This window comes from Mobula hypostoma, chromosome 10 (assembly GCF_963921235.1).
Source record: "Mobula hypostoma chromosome 10, sMobHyp1.1, whole genome shotgun sequence".
In the NCBI taxonomy this organism is placed as follows: Eukaryota; Metazoa; Chordata; class Chondrichthyes; order Myliobatiformes; family Myliobatidae; genus Mobula; species Mobula hypostoma.
Window position 1 is genome coordinate 48970936 of NC_086106.1, and position 27876 is coordinate 48998811.

A 27876-nucleotide genomic window follows, 5' to 3' on the forward strand; every position below is an offset into this window, starting at 1 on the left:
AACTGACGCTTTGCAAAGCTTTGATGGGCAAGGATATGTTTTTTTTTATTTAGCCAGAGCTGCTGCTTTTCCATTCTTTCATAAATACCCTTTTTGTGCAAGGCTTTCTTTGAGATTGTGAAGCCATGAACTTTCTAAGCAGTTGGAGCTACTGACTTTTGCAGCTCACTCAGCATGACTGTTGGCATCACAGTAGCCTCTCTTACAAGTGCCATTCTTCTCTGGTGACTAAGTTTAGAGGAGTGGCTTGACCTAGGCAGTGAAGCTGTGATTTAAATGAGAGGGCATACAAGGATGCCAAAGCTAGTGGGAAGTTAGACGATTAGGAAGCTTTTAAAAACTTGCAGAAGGAAAGTAAGAAGGTCATTCAGAAGGTAAAGATGAATTATGAATGGAAGCTGGTGACTAATATCAAAGAAGATACTAAAAGCTTTTTTAAGCATATAAAAGGTAAAATAGAGTCGAGGGTAGATATAGGAACAATAGAAAATGACGTTGGAGATACTGTAATGAGAGAAGCAGAGATGGCAGAGGAACTGAATGCGTATTTTGCATCAGTCTTCACAGTGGAAGGCATTCAAGAGTGTCAGGGAAGAGAAGTATGTGCAGTGAGAATTACGACTGAGAATGTGCTCAGGAAGCTCAATGGTCTGAGGATGGATAAATCTCCTGGACCTGATGGAATGCACCCTCGGATTCTGAAGGAAGTAGCTGGAGAGATTGCAGAGGCATTAACAATGATCTTTCAAGATTCTAGCAATATAAAGGATGTCTGGAAAATTGCAAATATTACTCCGCTATTTAAGAAGGGTGGGAGGCAAAAAAAACAATAGACCTGTTAGCCTGACATCAGTGGTTAGGAAGTTGTTGGAACTGATTGTTAGGGATGAGATTACGGAGTACCTGGAGGCTCATGACAAGATAGGACAAAGCTAGCATGGTTTCCTGAAAGAAAAGTCCTGCCTGACTAACCTAATGCAGCTTTTTTTGAGGAAATTACAAGCAGGGTAGACAATAGAGATACAGTAGATGTGGTGTACTTGGATTTTCAGAAGGCCTTTGACAAAGTACCGCACATGAGGCTGCTTAGCAAGATAAGAGTCCATGGAATTACAGGGAAGTTACTAGCATGTGTGGAGCAATGCTAGTCAGTAGAAAACAGAGAGTGGGAAGAAAGGGATCCTATTCTGGCTGGTTGCCGGTTACCAGTGGAGTTCCACAGGGGTCGGTGTTGGGACAGCTGCTTTTTACGATGTATGTTAATGATGTGGACTATGGGATTAAAGGATTGTGGCTAAATTTGCCGATGATACAACGATAGGTGGAGGAGTGGGTAGTGTTGAGGAAACAGAGAGCCTTCAGAGAGGCTTAGATAGTTTAGGGTAATGGGAATGATGCTCTGCCAAGTCATTGGGTGCATTTAAGGCAAAGATAGATAGTTTCTTGATTAGCCAGGGCATCAAAGGCTGTGGGGAGAAAGCAGGGGAGTGGGGATGACCAGAATTGGATCAGCCCATGATTGAGTGGCGGAGCAGACTCAATGGACTGAATGGCCTACTTCTGCTCCTATATCTTATGGTCTTAATATTTTTTCTACTTTCAGAATAGATCACAGAAGCTCAGAGGTACATTCAGTGCCTTTGATATGGTCTTGTACCCTTTCCCAGATGTGCTTCTTTATTATCAATTTCCTGACATGTCTTGAAAACACTTTTGTCTTCATTTTGGTCTGGTCTGTTGAAAACCTACCATACTGTTGTACCTTACAGAGAGCCATAATTTATCAGTTGTCACTTGTGGAAGAGAGCAATAAATGGATGCCAGCTTGCACCAGGGCCAATAAGGTGACACAGGTCTGCGAGATGACCTCGAGTCAATGAGGTTGAACAACAATCAGCATCTGTGAATTAAAAAAACTGTTGACATTTCATCAATACTCTGCATCAGGATTGTAAGTGCAGAGGCAAGATGGCCAGTATAAAGAGAAGGAGAATGGTGAGAAGGGAATCTGAGGTAATTGGTGAACCTGAAAGACTGACAGTTCATTTCCTCCCACAGATACTGTTGGACCTGCTGAATTCTTCCAGTAGATTGTTTATTGCTCTAGATTCCAGCATCTACAGTCACTCATGTCTCTATTTTGTCTTGAAGCCTCATTCAGTAGAATTAGCTTCAATCAGCTCTATTAGTTCCCATAATACCTTGAACATTTTAATTTAATTAGTCTTTATTTAAATTAGTCAATGCAACCTTCATTTGTGCAAAGTCGGGTATCCAGAACTTGTCTTAATTTACACAGTTACACAACTTCCAAACAGATCCAAGGAACAAGACAAGTAATTACCTGATAGTTGCCTTGACTGGAAGCTGGTCTTTGGTATCCAGTTGATGGAAAGTGGGGGTTCAGTGAGTCCTCTGATGAATTTATATTACTGTTCAAGGTCACTGTTGACCCAGGTGCTCTGAAATCTCCACTGGAATAGAATACACTTCCAGAAATATCCTTATTACTGGTCTGTATTGAGCCAGAGCTTATGTGCCTCGCTGGCGTTACGACTGATGTATTTGTGCACTCCATTTCTTTTGATGTATTTGGTTCAGAAACTCTTGGATGATGCTTCAGCTCTGAACTCATTGATGCAAGCTCCTCCTCCCTTGCATACTCATCAACATCTCCAGTTTCCATGGCAATGGAAAAGCACCCACTTTCCATATGACAGGAGTTCCAAAATGCATGATCTCTGTTTCTGGGGGACTGCTTACTGCCTGCTAGTGAATATACATCACGAATTTGGAGAGAGCTGACTGCTGGGTCCCCTGAATTCCTTGTAATCTTTGAATCAGATATACAGCTAGACATACTTCTTGAGAAAGGAGGGTCCGAACTGAGCTTCCGTGGACACTCTGCAATGGTTGAATTAAACTGTTTTGGCCATCCACCAACTGACTTAGCTGTTGCTGTCTGCCTATTTACTTCTGTTTGAACATAAACAGGACTGTAATTTTTTGCACTGGTTGTATTTATGGTGTTGGTGGGACTATGAAGATTTAATGGTCTTGATCCAGGAATAATTTTCTCACAGAAAGTAATTGCAGGGTTTTTAGAGACAGGTTGTCTTTGACCAGAAACATGTTGTAATTCTATTTCTGAAATGGTTCGCCCAGTTGGCCTGGGTGCAAGATTAGAAACTTCACACCGGTGGGCATCCTTCTGGTGAGATAACCCTTGTCTACTTGTAGAGTAAGTGGAATTAAGCACACCAGTTACCATTACATTTCTGCATGGCGATGTTAAAATAGTTTGCTGGCACTGGGATGGATAGACAAAGCTTGTGTTTTTGACAGGTGCATCAGATTTTCCCACTGTACCATTTCCTGCTGACCCCTGCGTTGACGGTGTATCATCCAAGCTGTATTTCGTAGAATTCAATTTTCGTCTTTTATTCCCAATCCAAGTCTGCAAAACAGGTGTAATTGGGCATTTCAAAAAATATATTTAACAATTAATCATTTCGAACATATTTAAGTGAAAAATGTAAACTCAATGAGACTTGCTGGAAATAGCCTGGGGATAAAAGTAACAAAATCAACAAGCGATATTATTGATTTTGTTAGCTTTACTTAAAAAAAACAACTTCAACACATTTTTATAAAACCACTTTTACTTGTAGGATTACATCCTCATTTTAGTTAAATACTTAATGTATTTGATATCAGAGACAGAGGCTCACAAAGATAAAATTCTAGTAATTTCCAAGCACATTTGCAATGAGAATGGTTGTCCTAATTTTTGGTTTTCATCAGAATAAAAGGAATATGAGAGATGCAATGATTAAGTTAGCCAAAGGAGCCAGATATGACATTATAAGACAACTTGAAGATACAGTGGTCAATGTACCTCAGGTCACTAGTGCTTTGAAATTTATGCGCCATTTGGAACCTATTTTTAACCTTCATTAAAAAATCACATCTTCAAATAAGCATGGAAACAAAACCATGGGCCGGGGTTGGGCTGGATTGGAAAAAGGAGTTTGACTATAAAGCAGAATAAAAAAACAACCCCAGTTTGACACCCTGACACACACACACACACACACACACACACACACACACACACACACACACACACACACGTTTAAGTCCTAGCTTAAAATGCCCAGAAGTGATTATGCCATAATAGCAAAGGCAAAAATTAAGCTTCAAATTAATTCAACAATTTAAACAAATCCTTTAACTTTCTGTCCTCCAGATCCCCATCTTCCAAGCTAGCACTTTTACTGAAAATGCACTTTTAGCCAGAGCCTAGCTTCTTCAAATGTCAATAACACTTGCTGTTGTAAAGCTTGCAAATTGTAAAGGATAACCTAATATATACTTGTCTAATATTAGGGGGCCACTGAAATTACAATGCTGAGATGATGGGCATTTTATGATATTCTGGTACTTTGCAAGAACACATGCAATGGCAAAAGATTTGATATTTGATAAAAATTAGTTCTAATCTCCTACCACTTTCATCCTTTGTGTTACTTATTACCTTATGAAGATAAAATTGAAGGAGGTCATAATACAAAGTAAATTTATTATCAATGGACAGAGATGTGATCATATATAATAGATTCTTGTGGGCATACACAGCAAATCCAAGACAAACCAATGTAAAGAAATGCAAGACAACAAACTGCAAATACAAAAGAGGAAAAAATAAACAAATAAGCAATAAATATGGAGAACATGACATAAGAGTCCTTGAAAGTGAGTCCATAGATTGTGGGAACAGTTCCCTGATGGGACGAGTGAAGTTGAATTAAGTTATCCCCTCTGGTTCAAGAGCCTGATGGTTGAGGGGTTGTAACTGTTCCTGATTCTAGTGGTGTGAGCCTTGAGGCTCTTGTACCTTCTTCCTGATGGCAGCAGTGAGAAGAGAGCTTAACCTGGGTGGTGGGGATCCCTGATGATAAAGCAAATTAAAAAGGCATAAGGAGAGGAAAGTTGAAAAATGAAATATGAAGGTAAACTAGCCAATAACATAAAAGAAGATATCAAATATATGAAGAGTAAAAGAGCGGAAACAAGTGAATATTGGACAAGTGGATACTGGAAAATTACACTGGAGAGGTAGCAATAGGGGAGGGTGGCAAAGAAATGGCTGAGGAACTTAAGTATTTTGCATCATTCTTCACTATGGAAGCTACTAGCAGTATGCCAGAAATTAGACAGTTTCAGAGGGCTGAAGGGAGAGTTGCTGCTATTACTAAGGAGAAGGTGATTGGGAAGATGAAAAGTCTGAAGGTACATAAATCAGATGGACGAAACCACAGGGTTCTGAAAGAGGAAGCTGAAGAAATTGTGGAGGCATTAATAACAATCTTTCAAGAATCACTACATTCTGGAATGATTCCGGTGGACTAGAAAATTACAAATGCAATCCATTCTAAGAAGGGAGGAAAGCAGAAGGAGGGAAATCATAGGTTAGTTAACCTGACTTCAGTGGTTGGGAAAATGTTGCAGTCCATTATTAAGAACGAGGTTTCGGGGTACTTGGAGGCACAAGATAAATAGGCCAAAATCTGCATGTTTTCCTAAGGGGAAAATCTTGCCTAACAAATCTGTTGCAATTCTTTGAGGAAATAACAGGCAAGGTAAACAAAGAAGAGTTGGTAGATGTTGTTTACTTGGACTTTCAGAAGGCCTTTGACACAGGGCTGCTTACAAGATAAAAGCCCATGGTATTACAGGAAAAATGCTAGCAAGTGGGTGAGTCTAGAATCAGAGGGCTGAGCCTCAAAACTAGAGAGACATCCATTTAGAACAGAGATAAGGAAGAATTTCTTTAGCCAGAGGGTAGTGAAAGGTCACTGAAAGAAAGAAGGGGGTTCAGAGGGATAATAAATCAGCCATGATGGACTGGCAGTGCAGAATCAATAGGCTGAATGGCCTAATTCTGTTCTTATGTCTTATAGTCTAATGATGTATGCTGTTTTCCTGTAGTGCTGTGTGTAGATGTATTCAATGGTAGGGAGGGCTTTACCTGTAACGGACTAGGCTATATCCATTACTACTTGTAGGATTTTCCGTTCAAAGGCATTGATGTTTCCAGTCCATGATGCAACCAGTCAATATACTCTCCACCATACATCTATAGCAGTTTGTCAAAGTTATAGACAACATGCTGAATCTTCACAAATATCTAAGGAAGTAGAGGTGCTGTCGCGCTTTCTTCGTAATTGCACTTATGTGCTGGGCCCAGAATTGACCTTCCTAAGTGAAAACACCGAGGTATTTGAAGTTGCTGACATTCTCCACTTCCAATTCCCCAATGAAGGCCAGGCTAATGGACAGTTTCCTCCTAATGAAGACAATAATCAGTTCCTTTGTCTTGCTGACATTGAGTGAGGGGTTGTTGTGTCACCACTCAGCAATTCCTCACTTCCCTCCAACACAACAATCTCATCCTTAGGCCCTCTATTTTGTTCTCCAGTGACTGTGCATTTGCTACCAAGATGCTGGGTAGAGGAACTTTCATTGCTTGGCATTTCATCCTGGCTTGGATTCCCCCACCCTCTTCCAGCTATGGCGATGCAACTTCATCCGTTTAAAGCTGCCACACATGCATGCTTGAGAGTTAAGTCCGCCAAATCCTTCAGAAGATCGTGAAATCACTAGTTCATTAAGATGGTTCAAAAGTATGTTGCTTAAGAGGAAATTACAGGTTGTAGATTGCTGTGAGTGAGATTCAGAAGAGGTATACTTAGAAGTTTTGAGACAGCCATCAATATGTTGCCATGGGTCACCAGTGCCAACTTGGCCCATCACACAAATCAATGTGATCACATTAATATGAACACATGGACAGGAAAAGAAGTAGATTGACCCTGTTAAATTGCACTTTACAATTCTAATTTATTCAAATATTAACTATGTACAGTTTTAATAACGAATTTTTAAATCAATTTGTCAGAATGATTTGTAACTGTAATCCTGCATAATTTTAAACTAACAATGGAAAGTATGTGCCTTACTGACAACTCACTTGACATTAACAACCCGAAATCAGATCTGTGATGCTTTAAAGTAATCAACTAGAACCATAAAGTAATGCAGTATGGCCCAGCACATTCATGCTGATCATCAAATGCCCATTCCTACCAATCACATTTTTCAGCACCTGGTTCCAAAGTCTTCTACATCTTGGTGATTCAAGTGGTTCGCTAAATTATTTTTATATGTTATGAGAGTCTCTATCATCCTCTCCAGTATTAGGTTCCGGATTCACCTTCTGGGTGGTAAAATTCATCTTTAGGTCCCCTCTAAACTTCCTACCTCTTCCCAAATCTATGCCCTCTGGTTTTAGTACAAAATGTTTTTCATACTAGAGATTACCTATCTCCTTATCCATTCTCTATTCTTGTGGCAACTTTTAGATAATCTGTGAATTTCCTAATAACAAAATTAATGTCAGGATGACAGGTAATAAAGAACTTAAAAAGTTGCTTTCCTTTTAAACAATGTTACCAACTTATACCACAAATGTCAACAATCACATTAATCAAGAGGAAAATATGAATGATGTTGGAAATCTGAAACAAAACCAGTATTAACATTTGATGTAAACAACAGATCATTGACTTCCAACACTGACATCATTCATCCCTTCAGATGTGTGATCCGCTGATTTCTTCCATCATCTTCTGTTCAGCATTTACTGCACATTGGACATCAAATTTTAAATTGCACAATAATGCTAGAATCATTTAATCTCAAATCATACACTTTATTAATAAAGGATGCACTCGTCAGTTCTCTGCCTCCTTTCCTGAATCACCTAACTATGGGGGGAGAAAACATCAAATTTCCCTCTGTGCTCAAAGAGTAGATGCAACACTTTGAAATGAAAAAAATAGAGTACTAGGTACATAGAGATAATCGGAAGAGCTATACTAGGCCACTATTTGCTTATTCACACACCATCACAGTATAAACTTTAAATATCTTGGATAGATAGAAATCATTTCTGCCAGTGGGCAAATTAGTTATTTGTGCATACAGATTTACGATAATTATCCATGGAACCAGAGTGGAGGAGACGGGACATTGCTTGAAATTAAGTGAACATATGATAGGGAGATGGAAGGAGACTCAATAGTTACCTCAAAAATAAACTGGATGCATGCTAGATAAAATTATTTTCAAGTACAACTTTGAAAGTGTGGTGAATTTGATTGATTAGCAATGTTAATCAGGAAAAGATGAGCAAGTAATAGTTTTCTTTGAGACAAAATGATTTGCAGTTAATGTCAAATTTTCTCTATCTCCAGTCTTTTTTATTGAATTTTTCAATTTACTTGATTCAATATGCCTATTGGTCATTGCTTTCCCAATCAATAGCTTTGAATATTCTAGCCTGTGACCTCACTTTTCAATTCATGTGTTAAAATGAAATGCCAACCTGCAGCCGGTTTTGTACCAGAAATGTATACAAATCGGTCAAAAAGCCATCTGTTGATTTCTTAAAATGGTAACATTTGTTTTAGCTTAAATTTGCAGTCTGGAATTCAATACTCACTTTACAAACTTATTAAACTGCCCTTCTACAAATGCATACATTCTTAAATTTCACTCTTTTTTTTTAGTTACTGTTATTAGGCATAGTTGTAAAACTTATTTAATGGTTTTATAAGATAAATGAACTGAGAAAAACCTTGCAACCTGACATAGTTAAGCTAAAGTCAGATATATCAGTTTTACAGTGGGGCAAAGGGAATTACAGAGGCATGAAAGAGGAGTTGGCCAGAATTGACTGAAAAAGAACACTGGCAGGGATGATGACAGAGCAGCAATGGTTGAAATTTCCAGAAGTAATTTAGAAGGCACAGAATATATACATTCTAAAGAGGAAGAAATACTCGAAAGGCAAGATGACACAACTGTGGCTAACAAGAGAAGTCAAAGATAGCATAAAAGCAAAATATAGTGAGAAGTTAGAGGATTGAGAAGCTTTCAAAAACCAACAGAAAGCAATTTTAAAAAGTCACTAAGAAGGTAAAGACGGAATACGAAATATCCAGAAATCTGAAACCCTCCCTCCAATACCATTCCTTCCCAGCCATTTGACTGGCCTATGGAATGCAGTCTCTAAACTCCAACTTTAGGTTGCAACTTCGCTTTCTATTTTATCGGCAAGGTCAGGCATATTGAAATTAGGTGAAGAGAGCTCTTCATTTTGTTTTATTAAGCTGCAGCCAATTTTTGAAGTTCGAATCTGTGAAACTTACAAACAGGTACCTAATTGAGGCAGTGTTGTGCTCAGAAAAGCTCTAACTTCTCTGATGGCTTGGCAGCTAGTGTTCTTTGATGATCACTGATTCTTAAATATGGTAGATCTTTTGGACTGCAATCCTATAAAACATACTATAGTCTTAGCCAATTTTTTTTACATCAGAATGGGGAAGAACTGTGATCTAAGTGATGTCAACCATGGAACGATTGTTGGTGCCAAACGGGGTGGTTTGTGTATCCCAGAAACTGCTGATCTCCTGGGATTTTCATGCACAACAAACACTAGAGTTTACAGCAAATGGTATTTTAAAAAAATAAAAACCATCCCATGAGTGGCAGTTCTGTGGGCTAAAACATCTTGGTTAAAGAGAGAAATCAGAGGAGAATGATTAGACTGGTTCAAGCTGACAGGAAGGCAAAAGTAACTGAAATTAACCACTTTTTACAACAGTTATGTGATGAAGGGCATTTCTGAATGCACAACATGTTGAACGTCGAAGTGAATGGGCTACATCAGCAGTAGACCACAAACATACACTGAGTAGTCATTTTATCAGGTAGAGGAGGTACAAAATAAAGTGGCCACTCTGTGTATCTGTATAAGCCCTTTGGATTTGCCTTCACCTTTTCTGCCAGAGCAATGTGATGCATTCTTTTAGCCCTCCTGATTTACTTAATTGTTTTTTAACATTTCTTATACTTTTGAAGTACCTCATGCCTATATCTGCTATGCACCTCCTTCTTCTTCTTAACTAGGGCATCAGTATCTCTCAAAAACCAAGGTTCCCTAAACTTGTTTAGAGTTTTGTTTTTGTCAGAATAAAAAGTAAGGTTGTTTCCTGGCAAAGGTGTGCTTGGTAAGTGGGAGGTCCTCAAATGAAATTTTGAGAGTACAATTCTGTCCTAATCCACATTGGTACCAGAAAAAGTCTGGCAGCATCAAAGTTCACCTTTCTCCAATTTAGAACCTCAACCCAAGGACCAGACCTATCCTTCTCTATAACTGTTCTGAAATGGAATTATGATCACCAAATCCACACACTTCTGTCACTTCCATGTCCCGTTCCTTAATAGAAAATCCAGAATTGCACGCTTTAGTTGGGACCTCAATACATTGATTAAGCTCTGGACCATCTGGACAGTAAAGATGCATACATCAGGATGCTCTTCACTGTTTACAGCTCTGCTTTCAATACTATCATCCCCTTAAAACTAACCAATGAGCTTCAAGACCTAGGCCTCACTACCACCTTGTGCAACTAAATCCTCAATTTCCTCACTCGTAGACCCCAGTCATTTCGGATTGGAAACAACATCTCCTCTACAATCACTGCCAACACTGTTGCACCACAAAGCTGTGTCTTTAGCCCCCTGTTCTACTCGCTTTATACCTATGACTGTGAGCCAAGCACAGCTCCTATGCCATATTTACATTTGCTAATGACACCATTGTCATGCACCAAAATAAATGTGGTGACAAATCAACAAATAGGAGGGAGAATGAGAATCTGGCTTAATGGTGCCACAACAAGAGCCTCTTACTCAATATCAGCAAAACTGAAGAACCGATTATTGACTATAGGTGGAGGAAACCAGCAGTCCACGAGGCAGTCATCATCAGGGGATCAGAGATGGACAGGGTCAGCAACTTTAAATTCTTCAGTATTATCATTTCAGAAGATCTGTCCTGGATCTAGTATGCAACTTACGTTACAGAGAAAGCCCAACAGCGCATCTACTTCCTTGGAGGTCTGTGCAAATTCACATGACATCTAAAACTTAAATAAACCTCTGTAGATGCACAGTGGAGTCTACACTGACTGGTTGCATCATGGCTTGGTATGGAATCATCAATGCCCTTGAATGGGAAAAACTATAAAAAGTAGTGGATACAGCCCAGTCCATCACAGGTAAAGCTCTCCCCACCATTGAGCACATTTACAAGCAGCGCTGTTGCAGAAAAGCAGCATCAATCATCAAGCACCCCCAAATTCTAGGCCATGTTCTCTTCTTGCTGCTGCCATCTAGAAGGAAGGTACAGGAGCCTCAAGTCCCTCATCGCCAGGTTCAGAACAGTTATTACCCCTTAACCATCAGACTCTAGAACCAGCAAAGACATGTTCAATCACCCCAACAATGAACCGATTCCACAACCTACAGCCTCACTTTTAAGGACTCTACAACTTGTGTTCTCAATATTTACTGCTTTTTTATTTTTCTTCCCTTTTCATTTTGTACTTGCAGTTTGTTGTCTTGTGCACATGTGTGCGGTTTCTCATTAATTCGATTGTGTTTCTTTCTAATTACTGTGAATGTCCGTAAGAAAAATAATCTCAGGGTAGTATATGGTAACATACATGTTCTTTGATAATAAACTTTGAACTAAACTTTCTTGAACAGATCTGACAAGCTCTATCCCATTCAGCCCTTTTACAGTATGGAAGCCCCAGTCAATACGTGGAAAGTTAAAAATCACCTATCATCTGTCTGTATGTTTCTTGCAACTGTCTGCAATGTCTCTAAAAATTTGCTCTTCTAGATCTCGTTGACTATTAGGTGGTCTATAATAATCCCATAAACGTTGTCATCACTTTCTTAGTTCCACCCATATAGCCTCAGTAGAAGAGCTCTCCAGTCTGCCTTGTATGAGCACTGTCGACACATTTTCCCTAACTGGTAATGCCACCCCTCCCCCTTTAATCCACCCTGCTCTATGATTTCTAAAACAACAGAACCCCAGAACACTGAGCTGTCAGTCCTACCCCTCCTGCAACCAAGTCTCACTAATGGCTACCATGTCATAATTCAACATGCTATCCATGCTCTAAGCTTATCTGTCTTCCTTACAATACTCCTTTCATTGAAATAGACAAATTCAGAATGTTATTCCTGCTAGGCTCAACCTTTTGATTCCTATCTTTGTATGTGGGCTTAACAATATCTATTCCCACCACCGCTCCACCTATCTACCCTGGCAGTCTGGTTCCCACCCCTTTGCAAGTCTAGTTTAAACCTCCCGGTGCAGCACTAGCAAACCTTCCCATCTGCATAGCTCTCATCTTCTTTGGAAAGCAGTCCATGATCAAAAAATGTAAAGATCTCCCTCCTGCACCATCGCCTTAGCCACGTATTAAACTGTATTATCTTCCTATTTCTGGCGTCACTGGTGGCACAGGTAGCAATCCTAGAGGTCCTGCCCTTTAACTTAGCACCCAGCTCCCTGAATTCACTTTGTAGTACTTCATCATCCTTCTTACCTATATTATTGGTACCAAGGTGGACCATAATCTTTGGCTGCTCACCCTCCCACTAAGAGTACTATGGATTCGATCCGAGATGTTCTTGACCATGGCACCTGGGAGGCAATATACCAAATGGGAATCTTGTTCTGTCCACAGAACCTCCTGTCTGCTCCCTTAACCACTGAATCCCCTATCACTACAGTTCACCTCTCCTCTCCTCCCCCTTCTCTTCGGAGCCAGAGCCAGACTCAATACCAGAGACCCGACAACTATGGCTCTCATTTGGTAGTCATCTGCTCATCAATATCCAAAGTGGTATATCTGCTATTGAGAGTAACAGCCACAGAGGTACACTGTACTGGCTGTCAATCCCCTTTCCCCCAGTTAACTGTGTCCTCTACCTTGGGTGTAACTACCTCCCTGAACATGAGGAAATCTGCAGATGCTGGAAATTCAAGCAGCACACACAAAATGCTGGTGGAACACAGCAGGCCAGGCAGCATCTCTAGGAAGAGGTACAGTCGACGTTTCGGGCCGAGACCCTTCGTCAGGACTAACTGAAAGAAGTGATAGTAAGAGATTTGAAAGTGGGAGGGGGAGGCCCGAAATGATAGGAGAAGACGGGGGGGGGGGGCGGGAGATGGAGCTAAGAGCTTGAAGTTGATTGGCAAAACCGATACAAGGCTGGAGAAGGGAGAGGATCATGGGACGGGAGGCCTAGGGAGAAAGAAAGGGGGCTGGGAGCAGAGGAAGATATAGTGAGAGGGACAGAGGGAGAAAAAAAAAGAGAAATTGGGGGGGAGAAGAGAAGAATAAATAAATAAGGGATGGGGTGAGAAGGGGAGGAGGGGCATTAACGGAAGTTAGAGAAGTCAATGTTCATGCCATCAGGTTGGAGGCTACCCAGACGGAATATAAGGTGTTGTTCCTCCAACCTGAGTGTGGCTTCATCTTGACAGTAGAGGAGGCCATGGATGAACATATCAGAATGGGAATGGGACGTGGAATTAAAATGCATGGCCACTGGGAGATCCTGCTTTCTCTGGTGGACAGAACGTAGGTGTTCAGTGAAATGGTCTCCCAGTCTGCGTTGGGTCTCGCCAATATACAGAAGGCCACATAGGGAGCACCAGACGCAGTATATCACCCCAGCCGACTCACAGGTGAAGTGTCGCCTCACCTGGAAGGACTGTCTGGGGCCCTGAATGGTGGTGAGGGAGGAAGTGTAAGGGCATGTGCAGCACTTGTTCCACTTACAAGGATAAGTGCCAGGAGGCAGATCGGAGGGAAGGGATGGGGGGACAAATGGACACTGGAGTCGCGTAGGGAGCGATCCCTGCGGAAAGCAGAAGGGGGGGAAGGGAAAGATGTGCTTCGTGGTGGAATCCCGTTGGAGGTGGCGGAAGTTATGGAGAATTATATGTTGGACCCGGAGGCTGGTGGGGTGGTAGGTGAGGACAAGGGGACCCTATCCCTAGTGGGGTGGAGGGAGGATGACAGCAGATGTGCGTGAAATGGGAGAGATGCGTTTGAGAGCAGAGTTGATGGTGGAGGAAGGGAAGCCTCTTTCTTTAAAAAAGGAAGACATCTCCTTCGTCCTGGAATGAAAAGTCTCATCCTGAGAGCAGATGCGGCGGAGACAGAGGAATTGCGAGAAGGGAATGGCATTTTTGCAAGAGACTGGGTGGGAAGAGAAATAGTCCAGGTAGCTGTGAGAGTCCGTAGGCTTATAGTAGACATCAGTAGATAAGCTGTCTCCAGAGACAGAGACAGAAAGATCAAGAAAGGGGAGGGAGGTGTCGGAAATGGACCAGGTAAATTTGAGGGCAGGGTGAAAGTTGGAGGCAAAGTTAATGAAGTCAACGAGCTCAGTATGCATGCAGGAAGCAGCATCAATGCAGTCCTCGATGTAGCGAAGGAAAAGTGGGGGACGGATACCAGTATAGGCTTGGAACATGGATTGTTCCACAAAGCTAACAAAAAGGCAGGCATAGCTGGGACCCATACGGGTGCCCATGGCTACACCTTTATTTTGGAGGAAGTGGGAGGAGCCAAAGGAGGAATTATTAAGGGTAAGGACTACTCTGCTCTCAAACTCATCTCTCCCATTTCACGCACATCTGCTCTCACCCCATCCTCCCGCCACTCCACTAGGGATATGGTTCCCCTTGTCCTCACCTACCACCCCACCACAATTCTCCATAATTTCCGCCACCTCCAACAGGATCCCACCACCAAGCACATATTTCTCTACCCCCCTCTCTCTGCTTTCTGCAGGGATCACTCCCTACGTGACTCCCTTGTCCATTCGTCCCCCCCGTCCCTTCCCAATGATCTCCCTCCCGGCACTTATCCTTGTAAGCAGAATAAGTGCTACACATGCCCTTACACTACCTCCCTCTTTTCGATCAACCCTCAGCCTCATCCAACTCCAGCTCCAAATCCTTAACACAGTCTGTAAGAAGCTGCAGCTGGATGTACTTCTTGCTGTCGTAGTTGTCAGGGACACTGGAGGTCTCCCTGTCTTCCCACATGACACAAGAGGAGCACTTCCTCTTCCTGCCTGACATTACCACTGCTCTGACTGTGCACTCTGAAATTACCCAAAATCTAACCAGGGCCTCTGCCTTTTGGCACCGGAGCCCTCTGAGGCTTTGTCTCATAACTTCCCTTTCTTACACTGGCCCACTCACACAATGGCCACTCCTCTTAAATCTAATTTTTTTTAAACTAGCCCTTGTAAACTGCCTAATTACCCCATGATCTGTGGCACACAGAATGTCCCGACTGAACCCACTCGTTTCCCCCCACCCCCCAAATCTTGTTCTTGCTACAGACAACCCAACAGCTCCTCGGAAGCTTTGGCATGCAGTACGTCACAAATGGCTCCATTTGCTTTTTTCAAATCTTACTTCCTCTTGGTTTTCTCTTGATTCCGTGTGTGGGTGACAGGTAAGTGGAATTAGGTGGGAGAAAAGATTAGGGTGGGGAATGAAACTTGGTTATGGGGGGGGCGGGGTGGAGATCTGATAGAAACCTCTTTAGATCAGAAGGGGAAAGAATGGAGCACTAGAAGTGCAGATTTCCTGTAACTGAAAAATTCACTGTTTACACTACTGGATTGTAGAATACACAGCTGGAATTTTTATCATTCTAATATTGCGTTTGGCCTCACCCTGGCAGCGAAGGTGGTCAGCAGGGAATGGGAAGAGGAATAGAAATGAACTGCAATCAGGAGGTCAGGATGGCCACTGTGGACAGAGAGGATGGAGGACAGGGAATGCACAGTACCTGAAATTGCAAAATGCAATGTTTACGCTATTGGGCTGTAGACTACGGGGTGGAATACGACATGTTATCTTTCTAGTTTTGCATTTGGCCTCACCCTGGCTGTGGAGAAGGCCAAAGACAGATCAGTATGAGAATGGGGAAGGGAGCTGAAATGACATGCAATCAGAGGTTAGGAGGTCATTGTGGACCAAGGGCAGGTGTCCACAAAAGTTGCCTACATATGCTCTCCCCAGTGTACAGTAGGCCAGATAGTTATCACTAAATCCTGTAGATGAGGTTGAAAGAGGTGCATAAGAAGCTTTCTGTGACCTGGAAGCGTTCTGTGCTTTGACTCTGTGACACTGACAAATCTGTTAAGCTTAATAAATATTTTAGTACTTACAAAACTTGACTTATTGTTTACATTGATCTTGTTCATAATAATCATCTTGCGGTTACACAATGGGTACTATTCATAAGAACATACAAAATAGGTGCAGGAGTAGGTCATCTGGCCTGTTGAGCCTGCTCCAATATTCAACAAGATAATGACTGATCTGACCATGGATCCATCTCCACCTATCTGCTTTTTCTCCATAACCCTTAATACCCCTACTATGCAAAAATTATTTTACACAGAAGGCATCAATTCAGCTGGAAATTCTCAATAGGTCAGACACCCTATGTGGAGGGAGACAAACAGAATTAACACTATTGGGCTATAGACAATTAACAGTACAGGTCAATGAACTTTCATCAGAATTTCAACTGTTTCTTTCTCCACAGATGCTGTCTGACTGCTGACTATTTCTAGCATGTTGCTTGTATTTCCATTTTTTTTAGCATCTACAGTTTTTATTTCAATATTATTGTGGGAAAATTTTATTCTACTTACCCTGACTACATTAAAATCTAAACCTGTTTCACGAGCACACTGTATTATTAATCCAAAGCAATTTTTACTCTGATTTGTCATTCCACTGTCATAATAACGTTGCAATACTCGTTGCTGTTCCTCTGTGAATATAGAGCGCAGATTCATCTAAAAAAAGAAAGTACAGTAACTGTTATCACAATTTGAAAAGTATAAACAGCTGAAAAAGTACCTTTAAAAACAGATTTATGACACACAAGAACACAGTTTTTTCTTTTACATTAAAGGAAAATCTGATAAAATTAATTTCAAGATGAGATTAATTTCAAGTTCATGTTCAGTTTTGCAAAAGGCTTGTATTATCATTTTGTCATTCAATTAAAACAGCTGAAGGAAATATGTTCCATCTGGTTAATCATTAAAGGAGGGATTTTTTAAATATTCTCTCCAAAGAAACTAAGAGTGAAACAATTGGCACAAGAGATACTGTCCAGATTTTCTATGAAAAGATGCTTTCAAGAATCTAAAATCCAAAGTGCAACCAAAAATTAATGATTATATAAAAAGGTGATATATTTACGACTTTATGACTAATGTGGAAGGAGACTAAGTCACATTTTTTGATTTCAGCTTGGTTTAGGTGAAAGAAGATACAAAGGAAAAAAATCAGACTTTCCAAAAAAGAGGGAAAAAAAAGATCAATTCACTTTCATAAATATTATTTGCAGTTATATCTATTAATAAAAAGTAGCACGTTTGCTACTTGCCATGCAATGTGCATTCATAACACGATAAAAATTACGCAAATAAAATGGAATGAACTTGTCTCTTATGGAAACCTGAAATGAAAGCCAATGAATTTGAGAAGACTCAGCTGCCTTTGAACAGAGTTTATTAACAAAGTTATTATTTCTGATAAACCATTGAGCTGCCAAGTTTTATTTGTTTTCTGGATTGTTGCTGACTAGCAGACTGTATATTTTAGCTTTTTTTAAAAAATCATTCATGGTGCATTTTGAAACTGATGTTGGAGATTATCAATGCAAAGATTTCATATTAACTTTTTTTTGTCCGAGTAAGGTGTTCTTGCACAATGTAAGTAGTGGGGTGGGAAAGAAAAATGAAGTTCCCAAACACCACATGGATTTCACATTATTCAAGGTGCACACCAATCCCTTGAACAGCTTGAGCTCTCCGGCTGAAGCGCCCCTAGACTAAACTCTATCTGCTCAGAACAGTCAATAATGGAGCAACTCCATAATTTGCATGCTCCTAGATTGACGGGAGAGCCATGAATTAGTTTGCCCTCCCTCGCCACCATAGAGAGAAAAATTATTGATACAGTATAAATGTATTCTATAAAGCGCAAAACAGCCAGTCAATGTTTAAGTGAGAACTACTTTTATGTTGTAGGCTTGCAGCTGGTTAAAGTCAGTTGTGAGACTTCCTCCTGGGAAAAATTAAAAAGAAACATTGTAAGATGATGACCAGGGTGCAGGTTGCCTTATTTGTGTATGCAGAGGGATATGTACGAGGAGGGCAGCGGTGCCAATCTATTCAGTGAAGAAGCAAATTTAATTAATAAGGAAAATTAAATCACTGTTAATGAGAAAGAAAAATATAATTTAGAGATAAAATTAGCACAAAACTTTGTAGTGGTAAAAATTTAAAATTTTAAAGAAGTTGCAAGACTGAATAAGTTGAGAGACTCAAAAGGTGCTGAGAGTTAGGATGAATAATTTGCTAATCAGATGAAAACCTCCAAACTAAAATAAACACAATGATGGGATAAGTTCAAGTGTCCTCCATTTCCTCATCATGGTCATCTGTTGGATGAGTCCATGAGCAGCTGTCCAATATTGCATAAATCTTATACTTTAATGGATCACATTTCTTTTGATAAAACATATGAAGTTTGCCATATAATGTTTCATTCTCCAATTCTGTTCCACTTAATGGTAACAAGAGTCCACAAAATTGCCAGAGGACAGTGTACCCTTCCATTATGGTGAGATTGCATTCCTAGAAAACAATTCATATTGCAACTTTCCCTAATGAAAACTCTTTTTGTCCCTTTTGAATTGCGTGTTATAAGTAGGATAAGTTCCTATGGGAAGTTCTTCTTGAAACAGTCACATCCCTTTAGGTGCACGAACTAGACAAGGGAATTGTGATTTGATGTACTATAAAGAGAAGAGAAAGGACTGTGGTTTTAATTAACTTAGAATAGATGTTGCACTGTTTGACAGTGTATTCTACATTTATTAATGAAAAAGATGGTCAACTTCCAAAACGAATCTCCTAAGTGGGCTTCCACTGTGAAGTAGCAGTCTGCAATCATTGCCTTTGGTAAACTAGTTCAGTTCTCTGTATGTTTTGTTTTTATCTATACATAAATTCCACTTGACTGAACTTTTATTTCATATCTCAGATTTTTCAATATAGTGATTTGTGAATTCTGTAGGGGTGAATTTCTATTACTTGCACATGGGTTAGTTAGTTAAAATATGTCCCAAGCCTTATAGGCTCAACAGGCCGGTGCTTATGCCGGTTTCCGTGGCGTGAAGCGACTCCCACTCCCGGATAGTACGAGACTCCCCCCACCCCCTGATAGGACACCAGTCTACCGCGAGGCTAACCCCCAGCATTTTGCCGGTACCCATTTTCAGCTGGGTGGACTGGAGCATTGTGTGGTTAAGTGCCTTGCTCAAGGACACAACACACTGCCTCAGCTGGGGCTCGAACTCACGACCTTCAGATCGCTAGTCCAACGCCTTAACCACTAGGCCACGCGCCACGCTTGCACATTGGGGAACACTATATTTAAATTTTCAATAACCTTCTGGAATCATACATTGTTATGTATTGTGATGAGTACATTCAGACTGAAGAGCAAGAAAAAATAACTTGCACTTTGGTCATGTCCAACACAGCAACATTCCCCAAAGTGTTTCATGGGTACAACATGCAGGAGCTGTGATAAAAGATATTTTAATGAAAAAGAAAGATTGGTGATGGTGTGTCAGTGCAGAAAGCAAAAGCAGGGAAAAAGAGAAAGCCAACGAGGAAGAAAGAAGATATAACATGTATCCAGAGAGAGACTGAGCAAACATGAAGAACCACATCTTTATGTTTACTCAAAAGAACCTTGCAAATGTAAATGAACTGTAAAGCATGAACAATGATCATGCATGAGGGCCAATTAATTATAGACCAACTGTGTCCCCCAAAAAATTGAGCCTTTAAGGTACAACATTGGTCCTTTTCTATACCTGTCCTTGTGCTGCACCGAGAGTAATGGACCAGATTTAAACCACAACTCATTTTGCAGATCTGGGTCACACTAGCCTGATTGGAACAATTTGGAGCATTATCCTCAAATTATGGCTGGTATTGCAGCTGCAAAGCTCCTTTGAATTGGATACCAACAACGTATAGAATGGCAGGGATGTGCCTGCAGTTAAATCTAATAGATCTCAATCGTGTTGAGATGCTCAATACCCTAGATGGAAGCATATACCCATTATGGTATCAATGGTTTAGTTGTCTTAGATGCAAAGATGTGGTGTACTTCACTGAACAAACTGAAATAATAACATGAAACAATTTCAGTAATTTTTTGCAGTTTCTCTGTAAAACTGGTCAAAAGCTGAAGAAACAACTGATCCTGTGGCTTATCACTTCATCTCATCAAGATGTAAACATGCATAATTATCAGGTTTGAAAGGCAACTCTGCACACCATCAGTCAGTCAGCACAGATTTTTCAGCTGGTTCATTAGGTTTATGGAGAAGATCCCCTGGTTATTTATCAATCTGCAAATCAAGATGCCATCACGCCAGCACAGTTCTTGATTGGGCTCCTAAACAAGGGACACAAAAATTATTTAAAGTCTGAACAAGCAGGGATGTTATTTCAATTCCCTCACATCACCGGAGAGTGCTGAACTTGTCTAGTGCAAATTCTGTCAATCCCTCAAACATCCAGTATTGGAGAAAATTTATTTCCATCCTTATGTTGACTTCATCCTTATGTTGTTGACTTCAGAAGGAGTAGCGGACTGTAGGACCCAATTTACATCAGTGGTGCACAAGTGGAACAGGTCAAAGCTTTAAGTTCCTCGGGGTCAATATCATAAATGACCTGACGTGGACCAACCAAGCAGAGTTCACTGCCAAGAAGGCCCACCAGCACCTTTACTTCCTGAGAAAACTAAAGGAATTTGGCCTGTCCCTTGAAACCCTCACTAATTTTTATAGATGCACCGTAGAAAGCATTCTTCTAGGGTGCATCACAAGCTGGTATGAAAGTTGTCCTGTCCAAGACCGAAAGAAGCTGCAGAAGATCATGAACACAGCGCAGCACATCACACAAAACCAACCTTCCGTCCTTGGACTCACTTTACACTGCACGCTGTCGGAGCAGCAGGATAATCAAGGACACGAACCACCCAGCCAACAGACTTTTCATCCCTCTTCCCTCCAGGAGAAGGTTCAGGAGCTTGAAGACTCGTATGGCCAGATTTGGGAACAGCTTCTTTCCAACTGTGATAAGACTGCTGAACGGATCCTTACCCAGATCTGGGCTGTACCCTCCAAATACCCGAACCTGCCTCTCGGTTTTTTTGCAGTACCTTACTTCCCATTTTTCTATTTTCTATTTATGATTTATAATTTAAATTTTTAATATTTACCAATTTTAACTATTTTTAATATCTTTAATATTTAATATTTGTAATCCAGGAAGTGTGAAGCGCAGAATCAAATATCGCTGTGATGATTGTACGTTCTAGTACCAATTGTTTGGTGACAATAAAGTATAAAGTATGGTAAAACATCTCCAGGGAAGAGAGATCATCTGAGACAAAGATCCGCCATTGCCTTGACCCCATTACTACCTCTACAGCATCATTTTCCAGCAGTCTGATACATGCTCTCACCTCTCTTTTATACCTTCTATATCTGAAAAAACTTTTGGTATCCTCATTCATATTATTGACTAGCTTACTTTCGTATTCCAACTTAACCTTCTTATTGACTTTTTAGTTGCCTTCTGTTGGTATTTGAAAACTTCCCACTATTTTTTCCACTATTATATACACTCTCTTTGGCTTTCACGTTGGCTTTGACTTCTCTTATTTAGCTATGATTGTGTCATCCTGTCTTTAAAATACTTCTTCCTCTTTGAGATATACAGTTACAAGAAAAAGTTTGTGTACCCTTTGCAGTTACCTGGTTTAATTACTCATAAAATGTGGTCTCAAGTGTGGGCTGGGCGCGTGGGCAGGCGTGAAACAGGAGGGGGGCAGGCTGGGCAAAGGAGAATTCAGTTGATGTTGTTTACTTAGATTTCCAGAAAGTGTTTGACAAGGTGCTACACGAGGATGCTTTACAAGCTACGAGCCCATAGGTATTACATGGAAGATTCTAGCATGGATAATGTAGTGGCTGACTGGCAGGAGGCAGAGTGGGAATATAGGGAGCCTTTTTTGGTTGGTGTTCCACAGGAGTCTGTGTTGGGACCAATTCTTTTAATGTTATATGTTAATGATTTGGATGATGAAATTGATGGCTATGTTGCAAAGTTTGCAGACAATACGAAGATAGGTGGAGGGGCAGGTAGCTTTGAGGACGCAGAGAGGCTACAGAGGACTTAAGACAGGTTAGAAGAATGGGTGAAGAAATGGCAGATGGGGAGGAAATGCACTTTGGTAGAAGAAATGAAAAGGTAGACCATCTTCTAAATGGAGAGAACATACAAAAAACTGATGTGCAAAGGGATTTGGAATGCTTGTGAAGGATTCCCTTAAGGCTAATTTGCAGGTCGAGTCTGTGGTGAGGAATTTCAAGAGGACTAGAATATAAAAGGATGAAATGTTGAGGCTTTATAAAGGCCTCACTTGAAGTATTATGAGCAGTTTTGGGCTCCTTATCTTAGAAAGGATGTGCTGAAACTGGAGTGGGTTCAAAGGTTCAAGAAAATGATTCCTGGTTTGAACAGTTTGTCACATATAGAGCGCTTGATGGCTTCGACCTGTATTCACTGGAAATCAGAAGAATGAGAGGTAACCTCATTGAGGCCTATCAAATGCTGAAAGGCTTTGATAAAGTGGATGTGGAGAGGATGTTTCCTATGGTGAGAGAACCTAAGTCCAGAGAACACAACCTCAGAATCGAGGAGTGTCCTTTTAGAAAGGAGATGAGGAGAAATTTCTTTAGCCGGACAGTAGTGAATCTCTGGACTTCATTGCCACAGGCAGCTGTGGAGGCCAAATCTGTATGTATATTTAGGGCAGAGGTTGATAAGATTATTGATTGGTCAGGGCACGAAGGGATACGGGGAGAAGGCAGGAGATTGGGGCCAAGAGGAAAATTGGATCAGCCATGATGAAATGGCGGAGCAGACTCCATGGGTCAAATGGCCTAATTCAGCTCCTATACCTTATGGAAGTATGTCCCCAGAAAAAAGAGAAAGACGGACAGCATGTCAGTGAATGAGAATAAAGTTTAAAGCACAACGGTAACTATACTTTGTAATGAAGGCAGGCCCTTGGATGTAAGTGATTAGTTGTGCAGATCAGAATGGAAAATTACTGGGGAAAATAGATGGAAAGGGATCTGAGAAAAGCCAGAGACATCAAGTTCTATACCTCAATGGCAAGGCAGACCAGGGGGGTGGGGGAAGTCACACAATGCTGGAAGGTAGCCATCCCAGCTGAATGGGGTGTGAACACAAAAATGTTGGGCCAGCAATTGAAAGAATACTTGGAAGAGGGTACCACCGGGATAAGGTCTTTGCAGCTATTTGAATAGAGAGCACCCAAAACCCTCCTGTAGATCAATCAAAAAGACTGGTTGTAAACCTTTGGAACTTTTTATTGCTATCGCTGCGCAGTCTTGTAGATAGCTAACTAGGGATGTTAGTGTAGATGTAGGTGAACATAGGTTAGTGATTTGAAGTGAAGGGCATTTTCAATGCCTCACTTAATTAGATCCTCCTTAAACTTTGGCCTTCCTGGGATAGATTCCTGTCCTGGCGCCAAGAGGAAGGTATGGTGGGGAGTAATGTGAAGTTATGTGAATATAGCAGATATTAATTCAAACAATTCCAGGCTTCAGTTCCTTTTGTAAATGTAAACAAGTTCAGGAAGTTTGTAATTAGCCTTCATTTTTTTTTGTAAATTGCAAGCAGTAGATTGAAGTTAAAGCACAGGCTGTTCCACTGTCTAAGAGATGGCATATGCAAGAGTAAATTGTTAAGAAAATGGAGTTGGGTTAATTGACTTGCATTAAACTAGACAATATGGTTAAGTTATCTGCACCATTGTGACGTGACCTCAGTGCAAACTGGCAGACTGGACATATGTTGTCAATTAGCGTATCAAACATAGTTACAGGTATAGGCAATCAAAAGTTTTTGTGTACTTACTATATCTAACAGCCTTGACAACATTGATTTTGGTTGTGTCTGCCTTTCTGTCATCAAAAGGTTTTAGAATTTTTGTGTTAATTAGTTTCTCCCAAAGGCATTTGCGCCTTCAGAAGTATCTTATCAATTACAAACTGCTTCTACTACGTATCTCAAAGGAGCCATATCATTGTAACTACTTAAATTATATTGAGTCACCTACTGTTATCATTAATCTTACGGGTATAAAAATGTACCTTTGGGTTAGTGAGCCTCTACCGAGAGTGTCTCCAGAATGATGCCTGCTTGTTGTGCTGAATAAAGACCTTCTATATCACCAGCTTCAATGTCTCTCCAGTAACTTCGATCACAGTCACAACAGAACTCAGCAGGTCATGCAGTATCTATGGAGGGAATTGGACAATTGATGATTCTGGTCCAGACCCCTCATCTAAACTGAAAGACAGAGTGGTCACAGCCAGTATAAAAAGAGGAGAGGGGTGGAGCAGGAGCTGGTAGGCGATAGGTAGATTGTTGTGGCCTCCTCTGCACTGATAACACTGGACACAGACTTGCAACCACTTCGCCAAACAACTTCCCTATCCATTGGGATCTCCTAGTAGCCAACCATATTAATTCTCCTTCCTATTCCCACAACATCTGTCCTCAGTCTCCTCAACTGCCAAGATGAGGTAAAATGCAAACTTGAGCAATAGCATGTCATATTGTGCTTGGGGGTAGATTACAATCTGACTGCATTAATACTGAATTCTCCAACTTTCAGCAACTACACTCCCTTCCGTCTCTTGTCTCCCCTTCTCATCTATCTGCCCCTATCGCCATGTCTCTTTACCCTCCTGCACAGTCTCCGTCGTCATATCTCCCATACGTTCCATCCACTGGTCTCCTCATCTATTTTTCCTCCCCTGTGCCCTCGCCATTCCCTTCTGCATTCCATACTCCACCTTTCTCTCAAATCTTATTCCATCCCTTTGTTGCCTCTGTCCACCACCTCCCAGCTTCCGGCACTATCCCCACTCTCCCCTATCACCCCTTCTCACAAGATCTACCTGCAGCCCTTGCTCCACTCCTTTCCTTCATATTTATATACTGCCTATCTCTCCTTTTGTTTTTAGTCTAGATGAAGGGTCTCAACCCAAAATGTTGCATGTCCATTTCCCTCCATAGATACTGACTGACCTGCTGCATTCTTCTAGCATTGTTAAAGTCAGAATCCAATCCACTTCTCTAGGCTGAACTATATAGCGAACTTCACATACAAAGTCTCAATTATAAATGCAATCTAATTAAATAATTGAAAGGCAACTTGGAAAGTTCTTGAAAAATGAAGTCAGCAGCAGATTACATCCATAACTCAAAACAATCCACTGTATGAAAATCAGATTTCACTGTTTTTGAAGAAATTCTGAAATAAATTCAGAATGAAAATAACAAGACTTGAGGTTATGTACTCAAGAGCTTACACTACTTACTGGGATGGTCCAAGAAACTCTGGGCCAGAAGTCCTTTTGGCTCAGAATTAAAATGTCTGAGCAGGTATACCTCATTCCTCTCCTAAGCTCTATTTTGAAAAATGTAACCCTTCTATTTCTCCCTGAGATTTGAGGAATGGTCCCTGACCTGAAATATTAAGTGTTTTCTCTTTTCACACACTAACTGATTTCTACTGATGTTTTCTATATTTGTCAGAGCAAGCATGTGTACGTGTATGTGTGTATATATATATATATATACACACACACACAACATATATATACACACACATACATATATATATATATATATAAAAATATATATATATATACACACACACACACACACACACACACACACACTCACAAAAGGAAAGAAATGGTTGATGCTTAATAGAGGTATCAATGTTGGAACAAATCTATGGAATAGTATTCTCTGCAAATGGTGAAAACATTTTTTTTAAAAACACACACAAAGTTGCTGGTGAATGCAGCAGGCCAAGCAGCATCTCGTGTTTGCGCTTTTTTTAAAAAATAGAATAGAATAGGAGAGAAGGAACACGTTGAATGGTGCAGACTGAAAACATCTTGAGAGTCGTACGAGTGGGAAATTTAATCAAGCCGCAATGTTGTTGTTTACGTCCATCAAAAAATTAATGGTTTTGCATTACCATTTTGCATTAGGAATTTATGACACAAGTCATAAAAGCAAAGTGAACACTAAATGTGTCACTTCCTCCGCAATTCAAACAGATACTATAGGCTACCATGCTCCTATTGCTGAATATTTTAAGAAATTATGTATGTATTTGTGAGTGCTATATTCAAATCATATTCTGATACCTGCTTCACAAGTTATTCCACAGTTAATTGCCAGATGGAATAACAGTTCACAAAAACTTATGCCCTCATTCAAGAACCGTGTGACATATTCCATTCATTCTGTAAAGAATAATTCTCGGTTGGTTGAGAATTCAACAGTCACTTGAAACTGGGAAAATAAAGGAACATCAGATTCACAATTTTGCTTGAAATTAGAAAGTAGCTATAGTCTTGAGGTGCTATGATCTTGAGGTCAGATGGTCTCCTGTCTTAATATAAAGGATCACGGTTTCATATTGCAACTCCAAAACAATTGGATGATTTAGTGTTTCAATTAGCAGAGCCAGACACTCAGATTCAATCCTGGTGTTGTCTGTGTGGAGTTTGCATGTTCTCCCTCTGGCTGCATAGATTTCCTCTCACGTCCAAAAGGCATACCTATTGGTAAGTTAATTGCACCCTTGTAGATTGTCTCTAATGTACGGGAGGGGGGTAGGGGAGATCTGAAGAGCAGAGGGGATCAAAACACCTTGCAAGAGTGGAGTTGGAGAGGCTGTTTCCTATAATGGGAGAGTCTAAGACCAGAGGACACAGCCTCAGAATAGAGCAGCGTCCTTTTAGAACAGAGATGAGCAGGAATTTCTTTAGCCAGAGAGTGGTGTATCTCTGGAATTCTTTGCCACAGGCAGCTGTGAAGAACAAGCCTTTATGTATATTCAAGGCAGAGGTTGATAGATTCTTGATTGGTCAGGACATGAAGGAATACGAAAAGGAAAGAAGGAGATTGGGGCTGAGAGGAAAATTGGATCAGCCATAACGAAATGGTGGAGCAAATTTGATGGGCCAAATGGCCTAATTCTGCTCCTATAAAACGGAAAGGGTATAAAATAGGAACATAAATAAGTGGTTTATGGTTGGCATGGGCGTGCTGGGTTGAAGGGCCTGTTTCCATGTAGAATAACTTTATCAACTAATTTTAAAGGATACCTTCCTATTATTCCATGCCTATCTGTAGCCATACTGTCAGCAGAAAATTCTTCAAGCTTTGCTTGGTATATGTTACTTATGCAATTGAAAGGAGTAGAGAAAAAATCACGACCTCAAAACTAAAACCTTTTAAAAATGTGCCAACTATTTTTAATTAATCTCCATTAATTGCAGCATTAAAACTGAACACACGAGCTGATCAGACATTTTAAATACCAAATGCATCAGACCCCTTAATGGACAGTCCTATCCTCTTCCATTTGTTCAACCCATGACTCAACTCACCCAACCCTCCTCCTGTACGCAGTTGGCCCCCATTACGTTTTTTTTCTTCATCGCATTAAATATCTTTACATTTCACAGCACTGATGAACAGTTGAAGTCTGCCATTATAAATCAAGCTACTACAATATGGATAGTCGAAATCAACAGAATTCAGCACTCACAGCTGAAATTAAGAAAGTATAAATGGAATATATTGATATCACTTCTATTATGATTA

The 27876-nt window shown here is 40.5% G+C and overlaps 1 protein-coding gene across 8 annotated transcripts in view; it reads right to left on the minus strand.

Annotated features, from left to right (window-relative positions):
• hdx (highly divergent homeobox) overlaps nt 1-27876 on the minus strand; it is a 152018-nt gene that overhangs the window by 90099 nt on the left and 34043 nt on the right. For 6 of the 8 annotated variants that reach the window (XM_063060459.1, XM_063060463.1, XM_063060465.1 and 3 more), the window contains 2 exons: nt 16687-16833; nt 2345-3457 (listed from right to left, as the gene is read on the minus strand). In XM_063060459.1, the coding sequence (XP_062916529.1) occupies nt 2345-3457; nt 16687-16833 (1260 nt within the window). Of the gene's footprint in view, nt 1-2344; nt 3458-16686; nt 16834-20406; nt 20443-24329; nt 24477-27876 lie in introns of those variants that run through there. The other 2 variants (XM_063060462.1, XM_063060461.1) reach the window with 2 other exon arrangements.